This window comes from Tasmannia lanceolata, unplaced genomic scaffold (assembly GCF_043159265.1).
Source record: "Tasmannia lanceolata isolate RefF3 unplaced genomic scaffold, GAP_Taslan_0.1 ptg000008l, whole genome shotgun sequence".
Lineage (NCBI taxonomy): Eukaryota > Viridiplantae > Streptophyta > Magnoliopsida > Canellales > Winteraceae > Tasmannia > Tasmannia lanceolata.
Genome location: NW_027518685.1, coordinates 4,821,510 through 4,843,194, shown reverse-complemented (window position 1 = coordinate 4,843,194; position 21,685 = coordinate 4,821,510). Strand labels below are relative to the sequence as shown.

General features: G+C 39.7%; 3 protein-coding genes and 1 pseudogene across 3 annotated transcripts; all 4 read right to left on the bottom strand.

Moving 5' to 3' along the window:
- Positions 1 to 532: 532 nt before the first annotated feature.
- On the bottom strand, positions 533 to 1,567 carry LOC143882597 (protein NDR1-like). Its single transcript, XM_077386065.1, has one exon. It carries the CDS (start codon positions 1,272 to 1,274, stop codon positions 645 to 647), a length of 630 nt encoding a protein of 209 aa, XP_077242180.1. The 5' UTR covers positions 1,275 to 1,567; the 3' UTR covers positions 533 to 644.
- Positions 1,568 to 4,771: 3,204 nt separating this feature from the next.
- LOC143882596 (protein NDR1-like) lies at positions 4,772 to 5,809 on the bottom strand. Its single transcript, XM_077386064.1, has one exon. The coding sequence runs from the start codon at positions 5,585 to 5,587 to the stop codon at positions 4,919 to 4,921; it is 669 nt and encodes a 222-aa protein (XP_077242179.1). The 5' UTR covers positions 5,588 to 5,809; the 3' UTR covers positions 4,772 to 4,918.
- Positions 5,810 to 12,980: 7,171 nt separating this feature from the next.
- Positions 12,981 to 15,936, bottom strand: LOC143884041 (G-type lectin S-receptor-like serine/threonine-protein kinase At2g19130 pseudogene; annotated as a pseudogene).
- A 2,553-nt stretch (positions 15,937 to 18,489) lies between these two features.
- Positions 18,490 to 21,481, bottom strand: LOC143884040 (flavonoid 3'-monooxygenase CYP75B137-like). The gene is made up of 3 exons (XM_077387395.1): positions 20,959 to 21,481; positions 20,204 to 20,713; positions 18,490 to 19,403 (listed from the first exon to the last, which is right to left on the bottom strand). The coding sequence occupies exons 1-3, from the start codon at positions 21,355 to 21,357 to the stop codon at positions 18,771 to 18,773; spliced, it is 1,542 nt and encodes a 513-aa protein (XP_077243510.1). The 5' UTR covers positions 21,358 to 21,481; the 3' UTR covers positions 18,490 to 18,770.
- Between the last annotated feature and the right edge of the window lie 204 nt (positions 21,482 to 21,685).

Sequence of the window (21,685 nt, the reverse complement as noted above, 5' to 3'; positions counted from 1 at the left end):
TAACGCTCGGCTCTTTTTACACCCCTAACCGTGCGAATCGGAAAACTAACTTGGATCAAGCTTAGGAAGAAAATTTTCCTCACTTTATCTGTCCGGAAACAGCCGTGGGAATGGGAAAAAAATCGGATGCCCACTTCTTACTTTCCTTTTCCGTACCATGTTCCCCACGTTATCTTTCCCTTTCAGGATTCCTCTCCAGGTATCCGAGGAGGCTGGCCCAGGGAAGAAAAGGGGCTGAATATTATTATTACTTCCAAACCAGGGATTTGCTAGCGACCATACAATATGGCATTTCGCGGAGTCGCCTATTGCATGAGAGAGCAACCACATATGCTCAGTTTTTGTCTTTTACATCTGATTCATCCGAGGTGGCTGCTCTCCCATGCAACAGCCTGTCCTCAAAATGCCTTCCGCGATGCTCCCTAGCAAATCCATCCCAAAAACATATGTTATCTACGTACGGACACAATGCAAAACTCGCTTTACAGGGAAAAAAATCCATTGAATAAAATAGCTCTAAGACTCAAACGAATGCCACACGAGACGTCCAATCAATTTCAAAAATTACGAATATAAAAAGGCCAAAAGAAGAAACTTTAGGCGCAGGATAACTAAAAGAAAAATAACCAAAAACTCGACAAGCACTACAAAATTAACACGAAAAGAAAAATAACCAAGATCAAGAGAATTGGCGCAGGATAACTAACGTGCGCACATGAGCCAAGCTTAACCCCCTTCTTCTCTTCTTTCCTCCCTTGCTCATCCACTCTCACCTCCCCACCCAGCTTCAGCCCATGCCGCTTCGTCTTCTGGTAATAAATCTTATACCTCACCTTCGTCTCCAAACCCACCCGGAAAACCGGCCCGGAATCTTTCAAAACCACCCGCCAAAAAGATTCTCCGTCAGCCTTCACCGCCTCTTCATTCCGGTGAGCGGTTTTCTGAAACCCCTGATAGAAACCCGGTATTGAGACGTTCCCGATCGAGGTACGGTTCTGGCCGTAATAAATGGTTATGTTGAGGGCATCGTAGTAAACTCCCTCTTGCTTGTTGTTGTTCTTGAGCTTGAGATCGAACGCGATGGTGGTATTCTGAGGCGGTATTGTGGGTGTTTGGTTGACGGAGGCGGTTTTGTTGAGGGCAGGGACGTAAAAATTTTCGATTGAGAGGGTTGGTTCGGAAGGGCGGAGGCTGAGCCATAAGAAGAGGGCGGTTAGACCTAAACTGAAGTTAAAAGCTATGCACCAACGGCAACAACCGCCACAGAGAGACATTTTCCTGGAATTGGATTTCCAGGAAAAATTGCTTTCGGAAAATGGGTGGGAAATGAAAATGGGAAGATGGGTTAGAGAGAGCGGTAAGCAAAGTAAGGTTCATAAGGTCATTTTATTCTGTCAAGTTTTTCTATAATGACGAAATTGTCCCTAGGCCACTACCACCGTCCATCTCCATCTACTCGTTCTAGAGGAAGACTTGACGGTTGACCATTGAGAGCTGAACCGTGTTCCCTATAACGGTGGGAGTTTTCCTTCTGTGATGGATATTTCTTGAAGGCTTCTTCACAACTTCCCGCTGAAATACTCCATGGTTGTGGGTTTTTTGTCCTCCACCTTGCTCATCTTTTTTACTCTTTCTTGCCTTGTAGTGTAAAAGGTTGTTGGGTCCTGGCCCAGGGAATAAAATGGGGCTCTAAAATAAAAGCACCAAACCCACCTATTTGGATGATCTAAACCGTTCATTTTTTAATCCTGGCCGTAGAGAGAATCCTCAGAAAAAATGTTCCCAGAGGATGATCTAACCTTTTGATTCGTGGATGTTTAATACCTTTTTTTAAAGGTTTTTAGCGGAACATTTTACACCAAATATATTAGAGGATTTGGCTGATCCTATGGAGTTTGGAATACAGACAGTAGCATGCTCAAGTGCAGCAACAATGGTGGTAAAGTGGTCATGTGGTTGGGGAGTAAAGATGGCAAGCGTTGGAGGACAAAGATGGTTGAAATAACAGAAAATACAGTTTTATAGCTAAAAAAATTCCAAGGGACACCACATCCATTAGGGCCCGTTTGGATACCTCCCATTTTGTATTTGGATTTGGAATTGAGTTTTGAATATGAATTGAACAGATCCGGCAGCTCATGTAGGGGAAGAGAGAGAGGGAAGGGGTACTTCCTAGTGGAGGGGAGAGGTTGAGGAGCAAAGAGGATATGTGGATTTCCAATTTCTTATTTCCACAGCTTATTTAGAAATCTGATTTTTTTTACTGTCAGCTGCTGAATTAGAATTTGATCTGATCCAAATTTGATCTAATCCAAATTATTTCTAAGAATTTGATCTGGTCCAAATTACAATGGAAAAAGGGCTGCAAATGTGAGAAATCCAAATCAAAATCTTTTCGGCATCCAAACGGGCCCTTAGATTTGGGCCTAAAAAATCAATGCTTCGGAGCCTAATAAATTACAGGGCTAGAACTAGAAGGGTCATTTAATCAAGGTGAAGCTATTGGTAATAGGCCAAATTGTCTTCATTAGTTTCGTTGAATAAGAACTAACAATGAGAGGCTGACCGCCAACTAAATGTGTCCCACAGAATTTAGCCTTTCATTTTCTTGTGAAAGGCTGAGATTCATGTCACTTAAACACATGTTTTTTTTAATCTTAGCCGTTCACAAGAAAGTAGTTTCTCTCAGTGCTATACCATATCGGGGCTAGCTGTTAACTTTACATGGAGTGCTCTCTCTCTCTCTCAGAATTTTATTTTTACAAAAGGGAAAATAATTACCTAGAATTTATATAGGAACCCGAGTTGGCACCTTCATATGAAAAAAGTACAAAAAAGGAGGACATATTTGGCCCTTTTTCTTTTGGATTTTAACTTAGCCAATTGCGCTAATGAAGATAATATTATGTTTCTTTTAGATTTTAACTTTAGAGAACCGATTGTGAGTGCCAAACTGGATTATTGGACTCACCCCTTTTCGGGACGAACCAACTTGAGGAGGAAGAGATTGGGTAGGTTACCTTGTTGGCTGCGTAGGAGGAGGTGATGAAGGAGGTGGAGGATCTCATCCTTCATCCATCAGCGCACGATAGCTCTCTCTCTCTCTCTCTCTCTGAGCTATTCCCAAACACACAAGCTGAAATTAACGATAACACAACTAGCATTTACGAACCAACACAAACTGTAAACAATTTTGGTAAGTAATCCAACATTCAGCTAGCATGCTAAAACGGCCTAAATATGGGTAAGTGGTTCTCTAGATGCAATATTGCATTGTGATCGTTCATATTTCAGGATAATCTGTCACAAGTAGCATATTAAAAGCTAGAACAATAGGTAAGCACTTCGAGGCTTAATTTGGACTTACGTTTGTCTTATTTCTAGCTCTCATACATTTTTGACATTTCACTTTTTAGTCTCAATCATCTGCCTCGTATAAATATAATCGAAGTGAGCCCACATGAAGTAGAGCTGGCATGAAATGAATAGATTAAATGATATTTGGTTGTCAGTCTTGGGAGAAGGGAAGTGACGTGGGTCATGGTTATTAAAATAAGGTGTTAAAAGCCTTTACAAGCCGTCGAGAGTGGTGTCACGGTTAAGTTTGGAACCCGGGTCAAGCCCAACTAGAACCCGACCCGGGTTCAACCTAATTTCAGCTTGGGCTGGGTTGGTAGTTCCATGGGTCGAGCTTGGGAAAAGCCAGCCATATTTAATTTTGGGTTCCGTTAGAGTCCAAGAATTGGGCAACTTGACCTCACCCAAACCAGACCCCATCTCCCCTAATTTTATTGTCATTTTCAACTCAACTCAACTCAACTAAGCTTTTGTCCCAAACTAGTTAGGGTCGGCTAATCTCTGTTTGGTTGCCGGGTTTTTTTATTTTTTTTCCTGGGATTTATGTGGGAGAAAAAAAATCCAAGGAGATTGGTGGGAAAAAAAGTCCTAGAAGTATCTCGGTAAAATAAAAAACCCATGTTTGGTTGACCGGACTATGGTGGGTAAAAAAAGTGCTTTGTTTGGTTGCTTGAAATGTTGGGAAGAACAAAATTCTTCTCAAGCTTATTTTTGGTTCCTGGGAGTATTGTTTTTCCTTCCTCGGGTTTCGTGTGGGGTTATTTTAGTTCCTGGGATTATTTTGGGCCCACCAACCAAACGTGGGTTTCCTGAGGAAATCCCACAAAAGTCCAAAGAATATAAAAAAAAACCGGCAACCAAACAGACCTGTCTAATCCTGATACTGGTTGGGTTCGTCTACATGAATCATTTTCTTCCAATCTATCCTATCTAAGGTCATATTCTCTGTTATGTTCCTAGACCTCAAGTCTACCCTCATTATTTCTACTCAAGTTGTTTTCGGTCTGTCCTTACCTCTTTTTACTTGATAAAGTTGGCACAAGTCACTTCTTCTCACTGGAGCATCCAAAGGCCTACATTAGATATGCCTAATCTATTTTAAGCGGTGCTCTCTCATCTTCTCCTCAATTGGTACCACCGGCCCCAAATTTCAAAACAATGTAATTATTATAGCTAGTTTTTTTGTATCTATTTTTTTGACCCGGGCCAACCAGAGTTGGAAAATCAAGTTAAACGGGTTGAATTAGGATTGAGAGAATTAGAGATGGATAGGGTTGGGTTGACTCTCCATGAGGGTCAGGTTGGGTCCGGTTAGGGTTGAGCTAATGCCACCCTAATCCGCCCCGTAGGGTTGACGTGGGTGTTATTATTAAACATCTCAGTGTCTCACTGAATCAAGTCCTATTGTTTTCAATAGAGAGTGCTTCGCAAAAAAATTATTTCAACAGGGTTACAATTACAAAAGAAAGTAATCCATCCTAAAGAAAATACACACCAATAAACCATCTTTCTTCCTAAACCCCACCCGAAATCAATAAAATCGAAACAAAGAGAAACCTTTCTAGTAGAAGTAAATGGAGCACCTCTTATTTTTGGACGTGGGCAAAATCTGACCGTCCGGGCCCACCTCCACGTTACAGCTGGTATGCATCTTGTGGTGCCTGCCTTGCCACGTAGCCACCTTGAACCGGATCTTTGACGTAAGGTCGAGCCGGAAAACCACCACTCCCATCGCCCGGTCCGCCATGATGAGCCTCAAGTTCTCGTCACTAACCGTCAAAGACGCCCCACCCAAAACGCCGTCAACTGACACCGTATTCTTTGGAGGCTGATAGAACGGAAAAGGTAACGGCGTCACCCCAATCCGTTGATCACTATAATAGACCGAACCCTCCATCGTGTCAAAATAAATCCCCACATTCTGATTCGGATTCCGAATCGTAACGTTGAAATACATATCCGATGTTTGGAAACCGTTATCCTGGTTCAATCCCGGGATTGAGAATTCCCGGACGTAGAATCTTGGACGGTGGGGCCTTAAGCTGAGCCAAAGAACAAAAAGAATGACACCCACAAAGAACAAAAGACTTAAGAAAATGGTGCAGATTAGTTTGAAAACTCGGGACCTAAGGCTTTCCGTAACTTGGTGAGCGTAATAGCGAGTACGTTGACGTTTTGTTAAGCGTTCTTGTGGGTGGTATTGGATGGGTATTTCTGTTTGGGTTCTCATTTTCCGGCGAGAGTAAGGGGTTTTCCGGTAAGAGTGAGGGGTTTTCCGGCATATGGGAACAGGGGTTTGGAGTGGTTTTATTTAGGAAGGGTTTGAAGATGGCGGGGGAAAGAAGGGATGTTAGGGGAATTTTGGGTTTTCTCGTGGAGAAGAAAAGAATAATGATGTAGGAGGGTAAAGGTATAATCTTGGGGGGCAGAATAAAAGAGAAGGAATTGTGTGCGCATGTCAAATTTGATTTTGGAGTGATTAGAAGAAACTTGGAGCTTTATGAGCTTTTAAGTTGGAGCCCACTGACAACTCAGTAGTGGTACTATTATTTGCACTATCGTGTTTTGATAATGGCACAAATGCACCTTGTCTTATATTACTTAGCCAGCTGCCAAAAGCTATTAAAAATCCCTAAAAGCTCTCAGCAGCCAATTAAAAAGGAAAAGACAAGGTGTTTTCTGCCATTATAACAACATGGGAGTGCAAATATCAGCAGCATTAAGTTGTGTATAGAAACGTGCTATGGTGAATAAACCACGTAGTTAGAGTATTCAGTAGTTACATTAATACTTGACCATTTCTCTCAAAATTAAATGGGGAGAGAGACACATAATCTTTGTAATTGGCCAAAGGAAGTGGAATATTTGCCCCCTTTTCTTCCCCAAGCCACCCATTGTAATTGGCCAAGGCAAGTTGTATATTCACCCCCTTTTCTTCTCCTGCTCACCCAATCTAATGTATTAATGATTAGGGGTGTAAATGGATATTCGAAAATTCGAATATCGTCCGCATCCGAATCCGTTTAAAGTGAATATTATCCGAATCCGTTTCAAGCGGATATTATCCGAATCCGTTTATGAGATATCCGGCTCTTAGCTTATGTGAATCTGGTAAATGGTATATTCGATCCGTTTAACATCCGAATCCGAGAAGTAAATCCTTTTTATTTATTATTAATAATATCATTGATATTTATTTTTAGTAATGACACACTATCTTTTGTTTCTAAAACAAAAGTGAATTTTCTTTTTAGAAAAAAAAAAAGAAAAACAAAAAGTGTTTTGGGTAGGAAATAAAGTAATCTCTCATTTTAAAGGCATTCTTGGAGTTTGACATGGCTTCTTTATGAAGCAACAAATGTGACTCTAGGATGAAAGAGACAAATGGATGATGGTGACTGAAAGAAGATGTCATAGCTTCTAGAGAATTCTAAAGCAAAAAGGCTATTTATGTCATTGGTGGTAATGGACGGCTCAGATCAATTTTCCAACTTAGGGTTATATAAAAACCCAAAATTCAAATAAAAGAGAGACTTCTAAGGTTTGTAAGGAGAAGCAAGAGAGCGGAGAAATGAGGAGGCTGAGATACCATCTCCGGCATTCCTTGGTGCCTCCAACTCCCATCAAAATTCACCGCCGCCCCTCTCCACCTTCTCACAGCCACCTCCATCACCGCTAGTCACCTCCATCTCTAACCCAATCCCCATCTCCATCCCCATTTCTCTTCATCTTCCACCATTAGCACTCCCACTTCTCATGTTCAAAATAGCCCAAACCCATTCCATCATATACTCAAAAAAGAAAAAAAAGAAAAAACCCAAAGACCACTACCAACACCATCATCTATCCCCACCGCTTTTCTCTTTGTCTTTGTTTTAAAAGGAAGAAGATGATCTCATATATGTTAGGGTTTGAGAGTTAATTTTGTAAAGAGAAGGTAGAGGTTTGGTTTTAGGGTTTGGAAAATTCATTCGAGGAGTAAGAAGGAGAAGAAAGATAAAGTGATGCAATAAAATGTTCGAATTTACCTGATAAACAGATATGGAAAATATCCGAATTCGAACAATATTCGGCGGATACGAATTCGGTAATAGATATTAAATATCCGTAGAATTCGAATCCGAATCCGAATTCGGATAGTGTATACTGTAATCGAATTTAGATATAGCCATATCCGCTTCGAATTCGATCCGTTTACACTCCTATTAATGACTACTCTTTTTACACAACAAGGGGTTCCCGGGGAAGAAAAGGGGGAAATATATAATTTCCCTTGGGCAAAGGTACTAATTGGTGAGCCACCCGATGCCGGTGCTACTCGATGATAACGAACTCACGCCGTACATCATGAGATAAAAAAAAAAACTGCAAAAATCAACAGTCTAGCTTTCATTAGCGGAATCCTAAATGCGACTTAGTGGATCAAAAGCCTCAGATCATCCAATCAAGGTTTTCTCGACGGAATTTGGTCATACTTATCGCTCCAATCGGATTAATGGATGTGATCACATAGACATGACACAAGTGGACCCATAAAATGGGAGTTACTAAAAAGCCTAACCCAACCACCACCTTTTACGTAATTGGATGTGATATGATATTGTCACTCCCTTCATGTTTTAGTTTACACTTCCCCAATTAGTTGTTATAACATACAAGGAGCTATCAATAGTTAACCATACAAATTTAAAACAAAGAGACTAGTGGCTATATAAGACAAAGGGAGTGTAATATCAAGTTTAAGATAATTTATAGCAGATTATGTAGGGATTTATGCATGGCAAGGTATATATACGTTTCATGGGTGGCATAAATATAAAAGGGACCCCTCTACTTTCTTTTTGGGGAGAGAAAATGAGTATATAGGAATAGTTTAAAGTTAGACGATAGGAGAAAGGGAAGAATATATCAAGTTTCAACTTTCAGTGAACTATACTTTTATTTATGCGTAGTGATCTCCCCCCCCTAACAGATATCGTTAGGAAATACAAAGGGGTGGAGGAGCCACCGTTAATTTCAAAAGGCTTAAAAGCTAATGATTTCTGTTGTGTGTGTGTGTGTGTGTGGGAGGGGGGGGGGGGGGGGGGGGGGGGGGGGGGTGTTCTGAATTTGGGAAAAACTTTGTAGAGGATTCTCTAATTTCAGAAAGGAATTCTTGCTGCAAATTCGTCCATTGGAGTGTTTTGAAACTTGGAATTCAAGCTATGTCTTTCGCGATTGGTAATACAACTCTTGTGTTAGCAAGGATTCTTCAGAGATCTGGTTTTGGGCGTCCCATCGGCAAAACTTCAGCCGTTCTACCCTTTAATACAAGAACATAAAAGCAATTTTATCACTGACTGTTCGTGGAATGCACCTGTTGTTATCGAATTCCATGGAATCTTTGTTACAAATTTCAACTGATCACAAGGCAGGCAAGGGATCTGAAATCAATAACCAACAATGTATCTCTATGATACTATTCAAAAAATCCCGGAGTCAATAATTAACTCGCGAGTCAACTCACTTATAAATTGGCGTGAGTTGTGTGACTTTGAGATTTTCCCTACCAAGTCAATCAAAACTCCTTCTATTTGTCCGTGTTAATGAAAAAGTTGGCCTTGACTCGCCCGAGTCGACTCCCTTTTACTAAGTCTGAGTTCTCGTCCCAACCCGTCTTAGTTTGAATTTTGAAACACTGCTCTGTGAATTGGAGTACTAAATTCAGTATCTTCTCTCTACGAAGTTGAGGGATCTTACTTCTGCTGCGTGAAATACATCAAATTTCTGAAGTTTTGGGGGAATTCTGTGTGTAAAGATTAAATCCCCAGACAGATTAAGTAAGGGAAAGGCACAATTCGAACCATAAATGGAAATTCCTCTTCCAGATCCAATGTGTGGAGTTAATATCTGCAATTTTACTGATCAGAAGTATCCTGAAGAGATCAGATTGCATTCATACGAACCAGATCTGTAATCCATACTCATCTCTGGTGTCGTTCAATGCTCATTACAGTTTCTGGAACTGGAGTTCAAATCTGGATTTCCAGCATTTTTATTCCGGATCTGCGCTAACAGTATCCAGTTGTAAGTTTCTAGATTAGTTCTTCTGATAGTTCATCTGAAGACTCTGCAGACCCACGCATTTAACTATTAAAATCGATTCTCTTATACTCCCCCATTATACCACCCAACGAAGGTGTTGGAACCTAACCTGATATGGGTTGCTCAACCAAGAGTGAAACTGTTCTGTGCATTGGCATATAAGGCTGAACAGTTAACCAGTTCATTAAATTCAGCTGCCTAAAGTAGTCAGGTAATGAATATTTGTTGCTGAATCTTGCTGTGGATTTCTATATTGGAGTTGGAATTTTAGCAGGGCAAAATGGCTTAGAGTTTGAAGCACGAATTGATTTCAATTGTCGAGTGAAACTTTCCGACCGAAAGCACCATTCTCCCAGTTCGTAAATTCTATGAACTTAGTAACACTAGTGTGAAATCCATACCTCTTCTACTTTGGGCTTGTCGTTGAAATCCTAACCACCATCCCACGCTCCTGCCTGCATCAGACAGCCCACGCTCCTGCCTGCATCAGACAGCCCCCTCTAGCTTAAAAGAGTAGTCATATATCACTTTCCATGTTTATACGTTTTTCTAACCCAGAATTTATCTCAAGAACCTGGCCGGCAACTTAAATTTTATTAATCAGGTAATATGTATAAGAGGGGGACATCACGCCTTACCTTGAACCCCATGACTACACTGGAATTAGTTGCATCGAATACTTGGAAGACCCAAGGCGTCACAGCTTAATTAGAGCACCCCTAGCTTTAGTAGATACATTCCTTCAATTCCTAAATGCACTATTAAATTTCATATCACAAGCATAATTGGCCAAAAAGATGCTTGGCCAAAAAGTCAACAACTTGATTTGCCTCTCTATATTGATGAGAAGGTATGTTTTATATATTGCTTGGGTGTTATCTTATGGTTAATTAGAGAAAACTGAAGCTTTCATTTGTGAGACACGTGTGGGTGCATGTTACACGCTTAGAATGTGGGACCTCAATTTCTGCCTAACATATGGCGACAGTAGCATACACGATAAATTGCCTGCCATAACCTTGTTTTAGGGTTTGTCTCCCCCATATTAGAAGTTACTAGGGGCAAATTGAATGTTAAGCATCTCTGAGTTATTGAGTGTGCATCTCTGAGTTATTGAATGTGTCTATTGCATTTTTGTCACAGAGAACTTGCGAACAAAACTCGATAAAATGGTATTGAGATGTATCTTTGTTGGTTATGATAACTTATGAAAAGAATGGAGATGTTGTAATCCAGCGAATAGGAAGATCTGCATGCATGATATGATATCTGATGAAGCATCGTTGAGGTGATCTTCTGAAAATGCCATGTTACCTAATTCCTTGATTTTGAGGATGAAGTACACAACTGTCTCAAGAAGAAGGAATTGATACAAGGGGTTGGTCAGTCTATGATTGGACCAAGTCCTTGAGTGAAAATGTTGGGGAAAAGTTGAAGGTGGGAGACATTGCTCAACCTGAGGATTCCCCAAATCAATCCTGTTGAAAGAAGGGTGCTAATTCACTTAAAGAGCGTATGACCGCAACTTGAAGATGAGAAGGAGAAGATGAAAGACTATAGCATTGGAGGTCTTCGCATATACTAAAAGCTCAACCCCAAATATGCAGATGGAGAGTCTGAAAAAAGATATGAAAGAGGAGATTCTCTATGGCATCTTGATAATCCATGCAGTAGAAGAGCCAGCCTCTTTTGTAGTTGATCAAGAAATTACTGAGTGGCAAACTACAATGAGCGAGGAAATCACTACCTTGATGAAGAATGATTGGGAACTTGTCCCATGCCCCGAAGGAACTAAAACCAACAACAAGCAAGTGGGTATACAAGGTGAAGAGGTGGTGAGACAGGACTGTTGATCGCTGGAAAGCGTGTTTGCTGGAAAGTGGATTTGATCAGTAGTACGGAATTGACTTTGAAGCGCCATTCAATCTAGTAGCAAAAATCACTAATGTAAGTGTGTTGATTGCTGTGACAACAAGCAAATACAGGAAGCTTTGTCAGATGGACGTTAAAAATGAATTTCTACATGGAGAGACAGATAAAGAAATATTCATGTGAGCTGCCACTGATTTTGAGGACCAGCAGATGCCATACTACCTTTGCAAGCTGTGAAAAGCACTTTATGGACTAATTTAAAGAATATGTTTTCACACTTGAATCATATTACCATGATGAAAAATGCAAAAAAATGGGAAAAAAAGAAGATAAAAAGGAGAAACACTTTAACAAAAAAAAGGGCAGCCCAGTGCACTAGTCTCCCGGCATTGCGGGGTCTGGGGAGGGCTAGATGTACGCAGCCTTACCCCTGCTTTGCAGAGAGGCTGTTTCCATGACTCGAACCCGTGACCATCAGGTCACAAAGGAGAAACACTTTAATAAAGACCAATAATAAAGGGCTGTACAAAGAAAGAAAAAACAAAGTTCAGAAAAGGAAAAAGTATTTCATAAAGTCATATAAAGAAATGTTACTCAAAAGAGAAAACTGCAATGAGATGAATTTAATCTGATGAAATCTCAGCAGAAGGCTGCCAACCCAATTAAAAATGGCTTCTGACTCAGAATCATCAATTTCATCTCCAAAGCCTATTAAGTGAAGGATAAGAAATTCAGGTAGGATTTTCAGTTGGAATGTACATAACTATCTGTTTTCCTTGCAAGATTTCAAAACTAAAAAAAGACAATGAGCACTTCAGAGGTGACTTCTTTAACTAGAACCTAATCTCTCAACCTGCACTTCCCTTTAACCAATGTGCAGTAAGTAGTGAAAAAAAAAACGTACCAGTAAAATAATATTATGTTTTCCTTTTAATTTTTTCCTGCACCATCCTTTGATTACCAACTTACCATTGTCCCTCTCACTTGCCTCTCACAAAATTTTCCTTAATCTACAATGTTTATTCGTAGAGGTCACAACTGCAGTAGACTTGCTTACCGACAAAAATGTGAGAATGGCTGCAATTCTCTCCTCCATAACTTATTGGTATATCATGTTGAAGAAATCAAAGCAAGAAGAGGAAATCAAGAAGAAAAACTAATGTTTAGGAGAGACTCCTTTTCACTTTTCTCTTCAAAATAATTCAAAACATTACACACTTCTATTCACGCTTCTCTCCTTTGTACGTAAACAGACCAAAACAAAAACAGAATAGAATTCAAACTCCACTACCAAATTCCTACTCTAAATAGAACTCTAGAAAATTCACAAATCACATGTCCACTTCCTCCAACTATGCTGCTAGAGTTCCACTCCAACGCAAACTAGAAACCTATTCTAACTCAAACAAAACACAGCCAGACGTTCTCTTTAACTTTATCTAGATAACACAAAACTCAAACAACTAATTCTAAATATAACACTCAAACAAGAATCCTTTAAGTTTATCTAGATATATAAAACTCAAACCACTACTAAGAGTCTGTGATTACTCCAACATATCATAAATAAGATGTTCAATTTGTACCCTGCTCCAATCTTGTTTCTAGCAAATAATATGCCAGAGAACTTGTAAGTTAAAGCTATCATTATACATAGCTACTTATAGTGACATGAAGCACTACATAAGTTATCTTTATTAGACTTAAAAGAAAAAATACATTTCTCCGAGTACATTACATCCAAGGGTCTAGAAAGATAAAGCCACTACAAATATTGAAATTACAACTACTAAGTTCTGATGTATGATGAAGAGTTTATAGAACTCAACAGAAGGTGAAAAGTTGAGAATTTCTCACAGGTTCAGTCTCTAGAACTTATAGATGACATGCTTTTAGCCTGACAACTAGTTGAAGTATCACTCTTCATCTGAGAAATGTCGGCCGATGATTCTGAGAATATCATTTCATTCTCCTGATTTCCCACAAGAATTTGAATAGCCCTTGGAATTGGAGCCATGTTTACCTCTAAAATTCCCTCCAGAATTTGAACAACCTGTCCCATTGCTGGCCTATCATCCTCATCATCTTGAATGCACCAACTAGCAATTCTACAAGCTTTGTTGAGCTCTTCCACATTAGCATCACCCTCCAACCTGGAATCTAATAAACGAAGAACCTTTCCTTCGTTTATTTTCTTCGTTGCCCAACTAGGGAAAAAGCCAACCTTACCATTCTCAGATTGCTCTATGTTTCTCCGACCTGATATGAGTTCGAAAAGCATCATGCCATAGCTATAAACGTCGGCTTTTGGTGTGATAGCTAAGCCTGAAATCCATTCAGGTGCAAGATAGCCCCGAGTTCCTCTCATGGTTGTCAGAACCCGGCTGAATTCCCGGCCAATAAGCTTTGCCAGACCAAAGTCGGCCACCTTGGGGCAAAATGTGGCATCCAAAAGTATGTTTTCTGGCTTAATATCACAATGAATGATGCAATCTCTGCATTCTTCATGAAGATAAGATAATCCTCTAGCAATCCCTAGTGCAATTTGGTATCTTGTTTTCCAATCTAAAACTTTAGAAGTCTTTTGAAACAGATGATAATCTAGAGAACCCATTGGCATGTATTCATAAACCAGCAACCTTTTAGTACCTTCAGAGCAGAATCCACGAAGACGGATGAGATTAACATGTTGAATTGTCCCGATTGTGCTCACTTCCGCACGAAATTGCTTCTCTCCTTGTCTAAGACCCTCAAGTTTCTTGACAGCTATGGCAGTTGAATCCGGCAAAGTCCCTTTAAAAACAGAGCCAAAGCCTCCTTTACCCAGTTCTTCAGAAAAGTTCTTAGTGACAGTTTGTAAATCCCTGTAGCTATATGAAACCAAAGCACCCTGGACTGCCTCTGCTCCAATCACTCTTCTCTGTCGGCATTTCCAAAACAGTCCCAAAACAATGGCCAATACAACTACAACCCCGGCAACTGCACCTATGATAGCCCCTGTAGGCGTTCGATTCGAACCTCCCCCTTTTGGCAGATCGGAATTTGCAAGACGAAGATAAAGATTTCCCCCATTACCATCGCCAGCGGATAGTTGTTGGAGATTCAAAAGATCTCCATTCCATATAGAACACCCACTACTATAAGAATAAGCATTACATGAACAATTGAAGCAAGCCGATTCGCATTCTCCGGCACTCCCAACTGTCAAAGAGACTGGATTTTCCGGCAATTGCATGTTTGGCATCATCCAAAACCCATCTTTCCCTGTTTTAGCTGAGCTGTTATTACCACATTGTAAAGGGGTTTTCCTCTTACACCCCTCAGACCAATCACTCATGTTCCAGTCATTTGTAGACCACGGCTCAAAACCTTGCAAACAATTACAAAAGGGTAACCCATTCTGACTGCAGCTACCAAAAGCCCCACAAAGAGAATAGACTTGACATTGATCTCTTGGTTGAGACCAAAATAAGTTCCATTCTTGGCCAATATCCAACCATGTCAATTGCTTGATTTGCCCCGAGACGTCCATCACAAATCTTGTAATAATGGTATTATCATAAACAGTATAGGTGAAGAAATTGCCAGTTTGATTTGAATCAAAGCTGAAATTGTAGATATAGTTTGATCTCATTTCAGGTACTAAGCTAAAAATTTGCGATTGTGGATTCCAAACCCCACTAGTCCAGTATTGATAAGATCGATTCCACCGTATAATATATTGAGCAGTTCCATCTTGGTCTAGCTCAAGAGAAAAAGGACCAGGAGCAGGATCTTCTAAACTTCTCCACGAAGTTAAAAGTTGGTTTTGTCCTGTAATTTTATTAAACCCAAGCCAGCCCCCAGGCAACCATGTATCAGTTGGATGATCAAAGCTCTGCCAAAGTGTGATATTTGACCCATCTCTTAAAACAAGATTCCCACTGTCAAGAAGAACCAAAACAGTAGAATTTATGGTGGCTTGGGATGTTGAATTTGTTGACCAAATTGTGATATTTGACTGGGTGATGAGGGCTAGATTTCCATTTTCTGTGATTTTAAGTTGGGAAGATGTATTTGGGAGAGGTGTTTCTCTGTTTGCTACCCAAACTACAGTTTGTGTTGATACTTTTTTGTACCAGATGCCTATGTAATAGTTCGTAGAGTTACCTGGTGTGAAGAAACCCAGTTCAAAGACACCACCTTGGGAGCTTATGGTCTGGTTTCCAGACAGAGATTGGCCTGGAGAGATGGTGTCAGTTGCAATAGAAACATGGGCTTTGAAAGAGAAGAAGAGAAGCAAAACAGTAAGAAAAAAACATGATCTTCTTATGGTACCCATGTTTTTCACAAACTGAAACATTCATTCAAAAGCAATGAAATAGATGATACCCATAACAACTGAGACTTTATGTTCCCCACCTTTTTTTAATTTCCTTCAAAGCTTATTCAGCTAAACAATAAAATAAAAAAAGAGACTCAGTCGTAGAATCACCAAAGAATCATGCTATTTTAGAAACGTTTAATTTGGAGTAAGGAAATGTTGATCCTAACCCTCTATAGATAGGAGGGTTAGCATCAACCTAGGGAAATAATTTCTGGGGTACTACCTATTTAGGCTGTGGCCCATGTAATGGACGGTTTGAATCATCCTGTGGCACGGGCCATACCGTACTTTTAATAAAGTGAGAAGTGCCCTCATCAAAATACAGTAGTGCTGATAACATTTCCCTTCCGAGTACTGTAAATCTTTGATTTCTTGAACACCCTTCTATGCTACTGATGGCAATCTCTTTGGTTTCTAGTTTTCTTGCATTCCATGAAACTTTCTGAATTCCAAATGAATATTCGAAAAAAAAATAAAAAATCAATGGTTTAGCTTTTCTTGCAAAACCCTAACAAAGATGCTTTCTTTAAAAAGAAAAAAATGACAAAGCTCTTCAGAGATTTTTCAATATGAATATGAAGCATATAATAAGCATTTTATTCATTATTGGGCTTGGGTATTTTCGTCATTTCGCGATGGAGGTTACATGCCAAGGAAGAACCTGAAAGAAATATTTCACCGACTTACATTTCTAGAAGTAAGACCAAGCCCATATTTTGAGTTGCTGGAAACGATGAGGTCAGGCTTTGTAAGCCTGACATTACAATCAAGAAACGGAAGTTTGATTTGTCTATGTTCCCACTGATAGCAAAGTCGTAATCGGACACATAATTGTCAAATTAAAATAAGTAAATAACCAACCAGAGTATGACACCACATATAATTTATAGTGCGGAGACTATCAACGTAGTGGAGCCCACGAAGTGAGGAGCTGACCAATCTCAAGCATCCCTGCCCAGAGGGTGAACAGAAATCATAACTTTGGTTAAATGTCTATGTTTGGAAGAAATAAATTTGTTTAGATTTTGTTGCTTTTGGGATTTCCTTTCTAGTTGTTTTGGATAAGTAGGACTCTTATTGAGTTAGATTCGAGATTTTCTATAAATTTCATGTATGCGAACTTTTTAATGAATGAAGAAATTTGTTACAGAAATTGTGTCTTGTGCATAAAGGAGGATTGATCCTTCCCTTCAAGTGGATCAAAGGCTGCTCTTCCCTTTAAGAAGATCAAAACCATTGCGAACCGATTTAGGTTCGTAACCGTCTACAACTTGATCCAATGATCCAATAGGGTCTGTTTGTTTAAGATTATGACAACTGATTGTGAGTGCTAAACCAATTATTAGAGTCAAATTTAAATGTAATTTTGAGTCAAATAATGAGTTTGGCCGTCACGGCGATCGGTTTTCATAATCGTCCCTATTTGTTTTAGCCCCGTTCAGTTAAGATTATGACAACCGATGGTGAGTGCCAAACTAAATTATTGGACTCAAATTTAAATGTAATTTTGAGTCCAATAATCTCAAAAGAAAACACTGTATAAATAAGAAACTAGAATGTAAGAGAAGATTGAGGAAGCCAGAAATCAAGAAGATAGAATGAAAAAAAAAGGAAACAAAAGGAATGGAAATAAGAAGAAAAAATTGTGATGTTATCTGATTTAGAGAGATTTTTCTTGAGAAATAACAACTCATGCTCAATTGAGGAGTTGAACATGTAATTTTTTGACTAACTTTATAAAAAGAAGAAAGGGAAAAGAAATACAAATTAAGAAGTTTGTTGGGGTCAAAAATAAATATGAAAGATGAATTGATGAACCAAGATTTCTATTGTTGAGGGCATGCCAAGCAGTTCATCAAAAGAAATTTTCGAATATTTCATTCCATGACCTTTGCAATGAAGTTTCATAAAACATTACGTATATGCTACTTTTTCTGAATCTCTTCATGGATAATTCCTTTAAAGATTAAAGAATCAATTGAACAGGCTGTCTCAATGCAAGTTCTTGAGCGAGAGTCATTACTTCTTTTCTAAGACAATTCATTCTCAACAATTGTTTAAAATGAATTGATCTTTATTGATCTACGCGGTTGATATGCCAAGAAAAAAATATTTAGAATAGGAATGAAGAAATTGTGATTCACTCGCTAGGGGATACAATAGGTAATCGTATTAACCAATAAGCACATGTCACAAGATGAACACCTAGATTTTACGTGGTTCGGCCAAGATGCCTACATCCACGGGTGTATCTTCCACCATGAGGAAAACAATATAGAAGGATTACAATGGATTTAACCAAACCCACGAACCTGCCGCCCTTTCCTAGTCCTCTCTAGCAAGACGGTACAAGAGAAACCCGAGGAAGAATCCAAAGAGAAAACCCCAATAAAAACCCTTCTCTCTCTCTCTCTTTTATTTAAGGAAAATGATATGGGGAGCAAGAGTATGACCGCTGGTGAGCTCATCAATGAGAACGTGCCATGTGTTAAAAAAAAGTTTACTTTTCTGCATATTTTCCTATTCCTAAGATCGGCTTGCGTCACTTTGTGCTAGTGGAGAAACGGTCCCCTTTTCTGTCTTTCTCTCGGTTTCCCTAACGTTGCTCTTGTTTTTTAAATTATACTTAGGGTCATAACATTTCACCATGCTCAGCATCTAATGCCGATGATGGTCTTCTGTAGCCGCGTTCACTCTAGTTGAACTCGTAGCTCCTTCTAAAATGGCTCTACCATTGGATGGTCCAAACCATCAATTTATTTCTAGACATAGGCAATAGATGACCTTATGAGTGGTTGGACACGGTCAAGGGTCCAAAATTTCAACCTCAAACGTTACCAATATATAATTTAATGGATCTGTTTTCTTTCAGAGTACATGCACAAGTGGATTCATGATAAGTTGTTAAAGAGACTTAATGTGTTCTTTACAACTCTGACAACGACACACATAAATGGAAGAAACAAAACAAAGACATTGTGTAATAATAAGGCAATAATACGAGGGGAATACCAGGGCCCTACAAAAACCTAATTAGAACTACTCATACATGCTGGATGAGAGCAATTCACACATACTTGTGATTTTTTTGTTAAGCATTGTAGAGCTCTGGTTTTGATAACCGCGGGGTGGGGATCACAATCAAAGGATTTGCTTTCTTCAAAACAAGGCCGAACTTATCTTCATGATCGAGCTTTGCCCCCTCTGGCAATCGCCAATCGAACGAATGCAAGAGCGTAGCCAATACATATGTAAGCATCCTCTCCGCTAACGAAAGTCCCGCACATATCCTCCTCCCTGACCCAAATGGAAAGTAACGGAAATCACTGCCATTGAGATCCAAATTGGCATTTTTAGGACTAAACCACCTCTCGGGCTTGAACTCTAATGGGTTCTCCCAAAGGGAAGGATCCCTGTGTATGGCCCACACGTTGATGAAGATCCGGGAGCCCTTGGGGATGTGGTATCCCCCCACGTCGCACGATTGGCTAGGCATGTGTGGGATTAAGAGCGGGAGCCCTGGGTGCAAACGGAGGATTTCTTTCACCACTCCTTCTAAATAATGCAACTTAGGTAGATGCCACTCTTCTACAATGTTATCTTTTCCTACCACTGCCTCTAATTCTTCTTGAACTTCGGTAATAATCTTTGGGTGTGTCATCAACTCTGTCATAGCCCACTCTGATGTAGTCGATGTTGTCTCCGTGCCACCCACTGCCAAATCCTAAGTAATAAACAGTCATTTTAGTGGTGGTGTGAGGAATGAATAAGCAAACACTAGGAAAAGTCTGTCTCTAAGAGTTGTTTGTAGCGATTTACGACTTTTCATGATGGTTTAGGCCATGTTTGGCAACCATGAAAGTTTATTCTATGGAATATTAGTTTATTAAGTGGCCGGAGGGGGGCAAGGCGGGTATGAAAGGGAGAGAATTGAGAGGGGATAGGTGAGGAGAAGGTAAAAAGTGGCTGAAAAACAGGGAAATGAAAATCTCTACTCAAAAGAGTTTTTGTTTTCCTTATTTTTCAGCCACTTTTCATATCTTCTCACTCAATGCCCTCTCAATTCTCTTGCTCCCCACTCTCTCTACCCCTCTCCACACTTCATAAGCTAATATTTCATGAAAAAAAATCATGGTTGCCAAACATGGCCTTGTAGTCTATTGTGGAAAATAAATTAAATTACTTATTTTTTTTAATTAAACAAAATAAATTGGCGACAGATAATATCCATCGGCTAATTGTAAAGAAATATTAATAGCAACAAATGCAGAACCATCACAAAATTCATCACCAAAGTCATTTAGAAATGCTACAATTCTTGTAGTGGAAGTCACATTTATGTTGTGTGTACTGTGAAATGAACATATGGGAAATGATATATTCGCCGCCTTTTCTTCCCTGGGACAACCCTAACTAAAAATAGTAGTCATAGTTACACTAGAGGGGACTGTCCCAGGGGAGAAAAGGGGGAGATTATATTACTTCCCCGAACATATTTCTGTATCTATGATAGAAGAAGCTTACTAGCAAGAGGGCCTTGATGTGGGACATGGTCAAAACCATTTTGGGATCGGCTCCATTCTTAAGTTGCAGAAGTATATCTAGGAAATCCTTCGTTACCCCTTTTGTCTCTCTAGCTTCTTTGTCCATTTTCATCCTTTGATCCAATAGATTGTCAAATATCCGATCGAACCATGACATGAGCCTCTTCATATTACGTTCCACACCTTGTAAATCAAACTTGGCTAGTATTGGAAAAAGATCAGAAATATTGGGTCGTCCAAGCAGATCCACGATTTCTCCGAGCACCTGTTGAAACTCAGATGCAACACTAGTATCTTCTTTTCCCTGTAGTGTTCCACCCCATAGTACACTTGTCATTGTGTTGAAGATTGCCTGAGTTATTTGTTCGCCCACGTTGACTGGATTTTCGACTTTGACATAAATGTTGTTTACCATCCGGCGAATCTCCGTCCGGCGGAAGGCGCGCCCAGCTTCAAGGGTTGTGTTGTTGAGAAAATCATGGACTGAAACCTGTTAAAGTATAAAAGATTAAATATGTTAGTTTAAACTTTTGAAGTAATTGGTAGTTTCACACGGTATCAGAGCAATTGCCTTGGGTTCAAAACTCCTTGATATTAAAAAAAAATCCCCATGTAATGGCCAACCCAAAAGAGGGGACAATATGTGCCATGTGTAGGCCAACCCTAAAAAGGGGGCCAGTACGTGAGAGGGAGTGTTAAAGTATAAAAGATTAAATAACCCATCTCCAATAAAACCTTGCGTAACATTCGCCATTCTGCACCATAAGGGCTCCACACAATGTCTGATCCGCCGTAGGTGATTAGTTCAGCTCCAGCGAGTTTGTCGTGGTTTGCGAAGATGATGTCTTTGTCTTTGAGGACTTCCTTCACGACGGAGGGGGAATTCAATACGATGCAGAGCTTGTTGCCGAGTTTCAGCTTCATAATTGGGCCATATATCTTTGCTAATTTCTCGAAGTAGCGATGCAGATCGGGCTCGATGAACGGAAGGTTTCCGATCAATGGTAAGCCTCGTGGGCCCGGTGGCAATGGCAATGTCTTCTTGTTCGATTGCTTGATCCACCAAACAAGCCAAGAAATGAGGAGGATTGCAATTGAGAAATTGAAGACAGTGGTGGGATTTTGAAGATCCATAGAAAGTAAGGGGTGGGAATTCTATCTTGAAGTTTTGCTTATGTGTAAGATGAGTTGAAGGCTTTCATGATTGGGTATTTAAGGACGTAAATTGATGCTTGTTTTGGCCGACTGTGACTGAGTAACCATATTTCATTAATGGCCACGTTATTGCCCTATATATACAAGAACGTGAGACCCATTTAGTGACTTATTGAGACAAACTACTCATTTTCATTTCGTGCAAGGTTTCCTTTTCATGATCTAAAGAAAAGGTTTCCTCTTTTATGTAAAGCATTCACCACAACGTGATACATGTGGGTGTGGTGATTGAGAGCATTCATTTGTT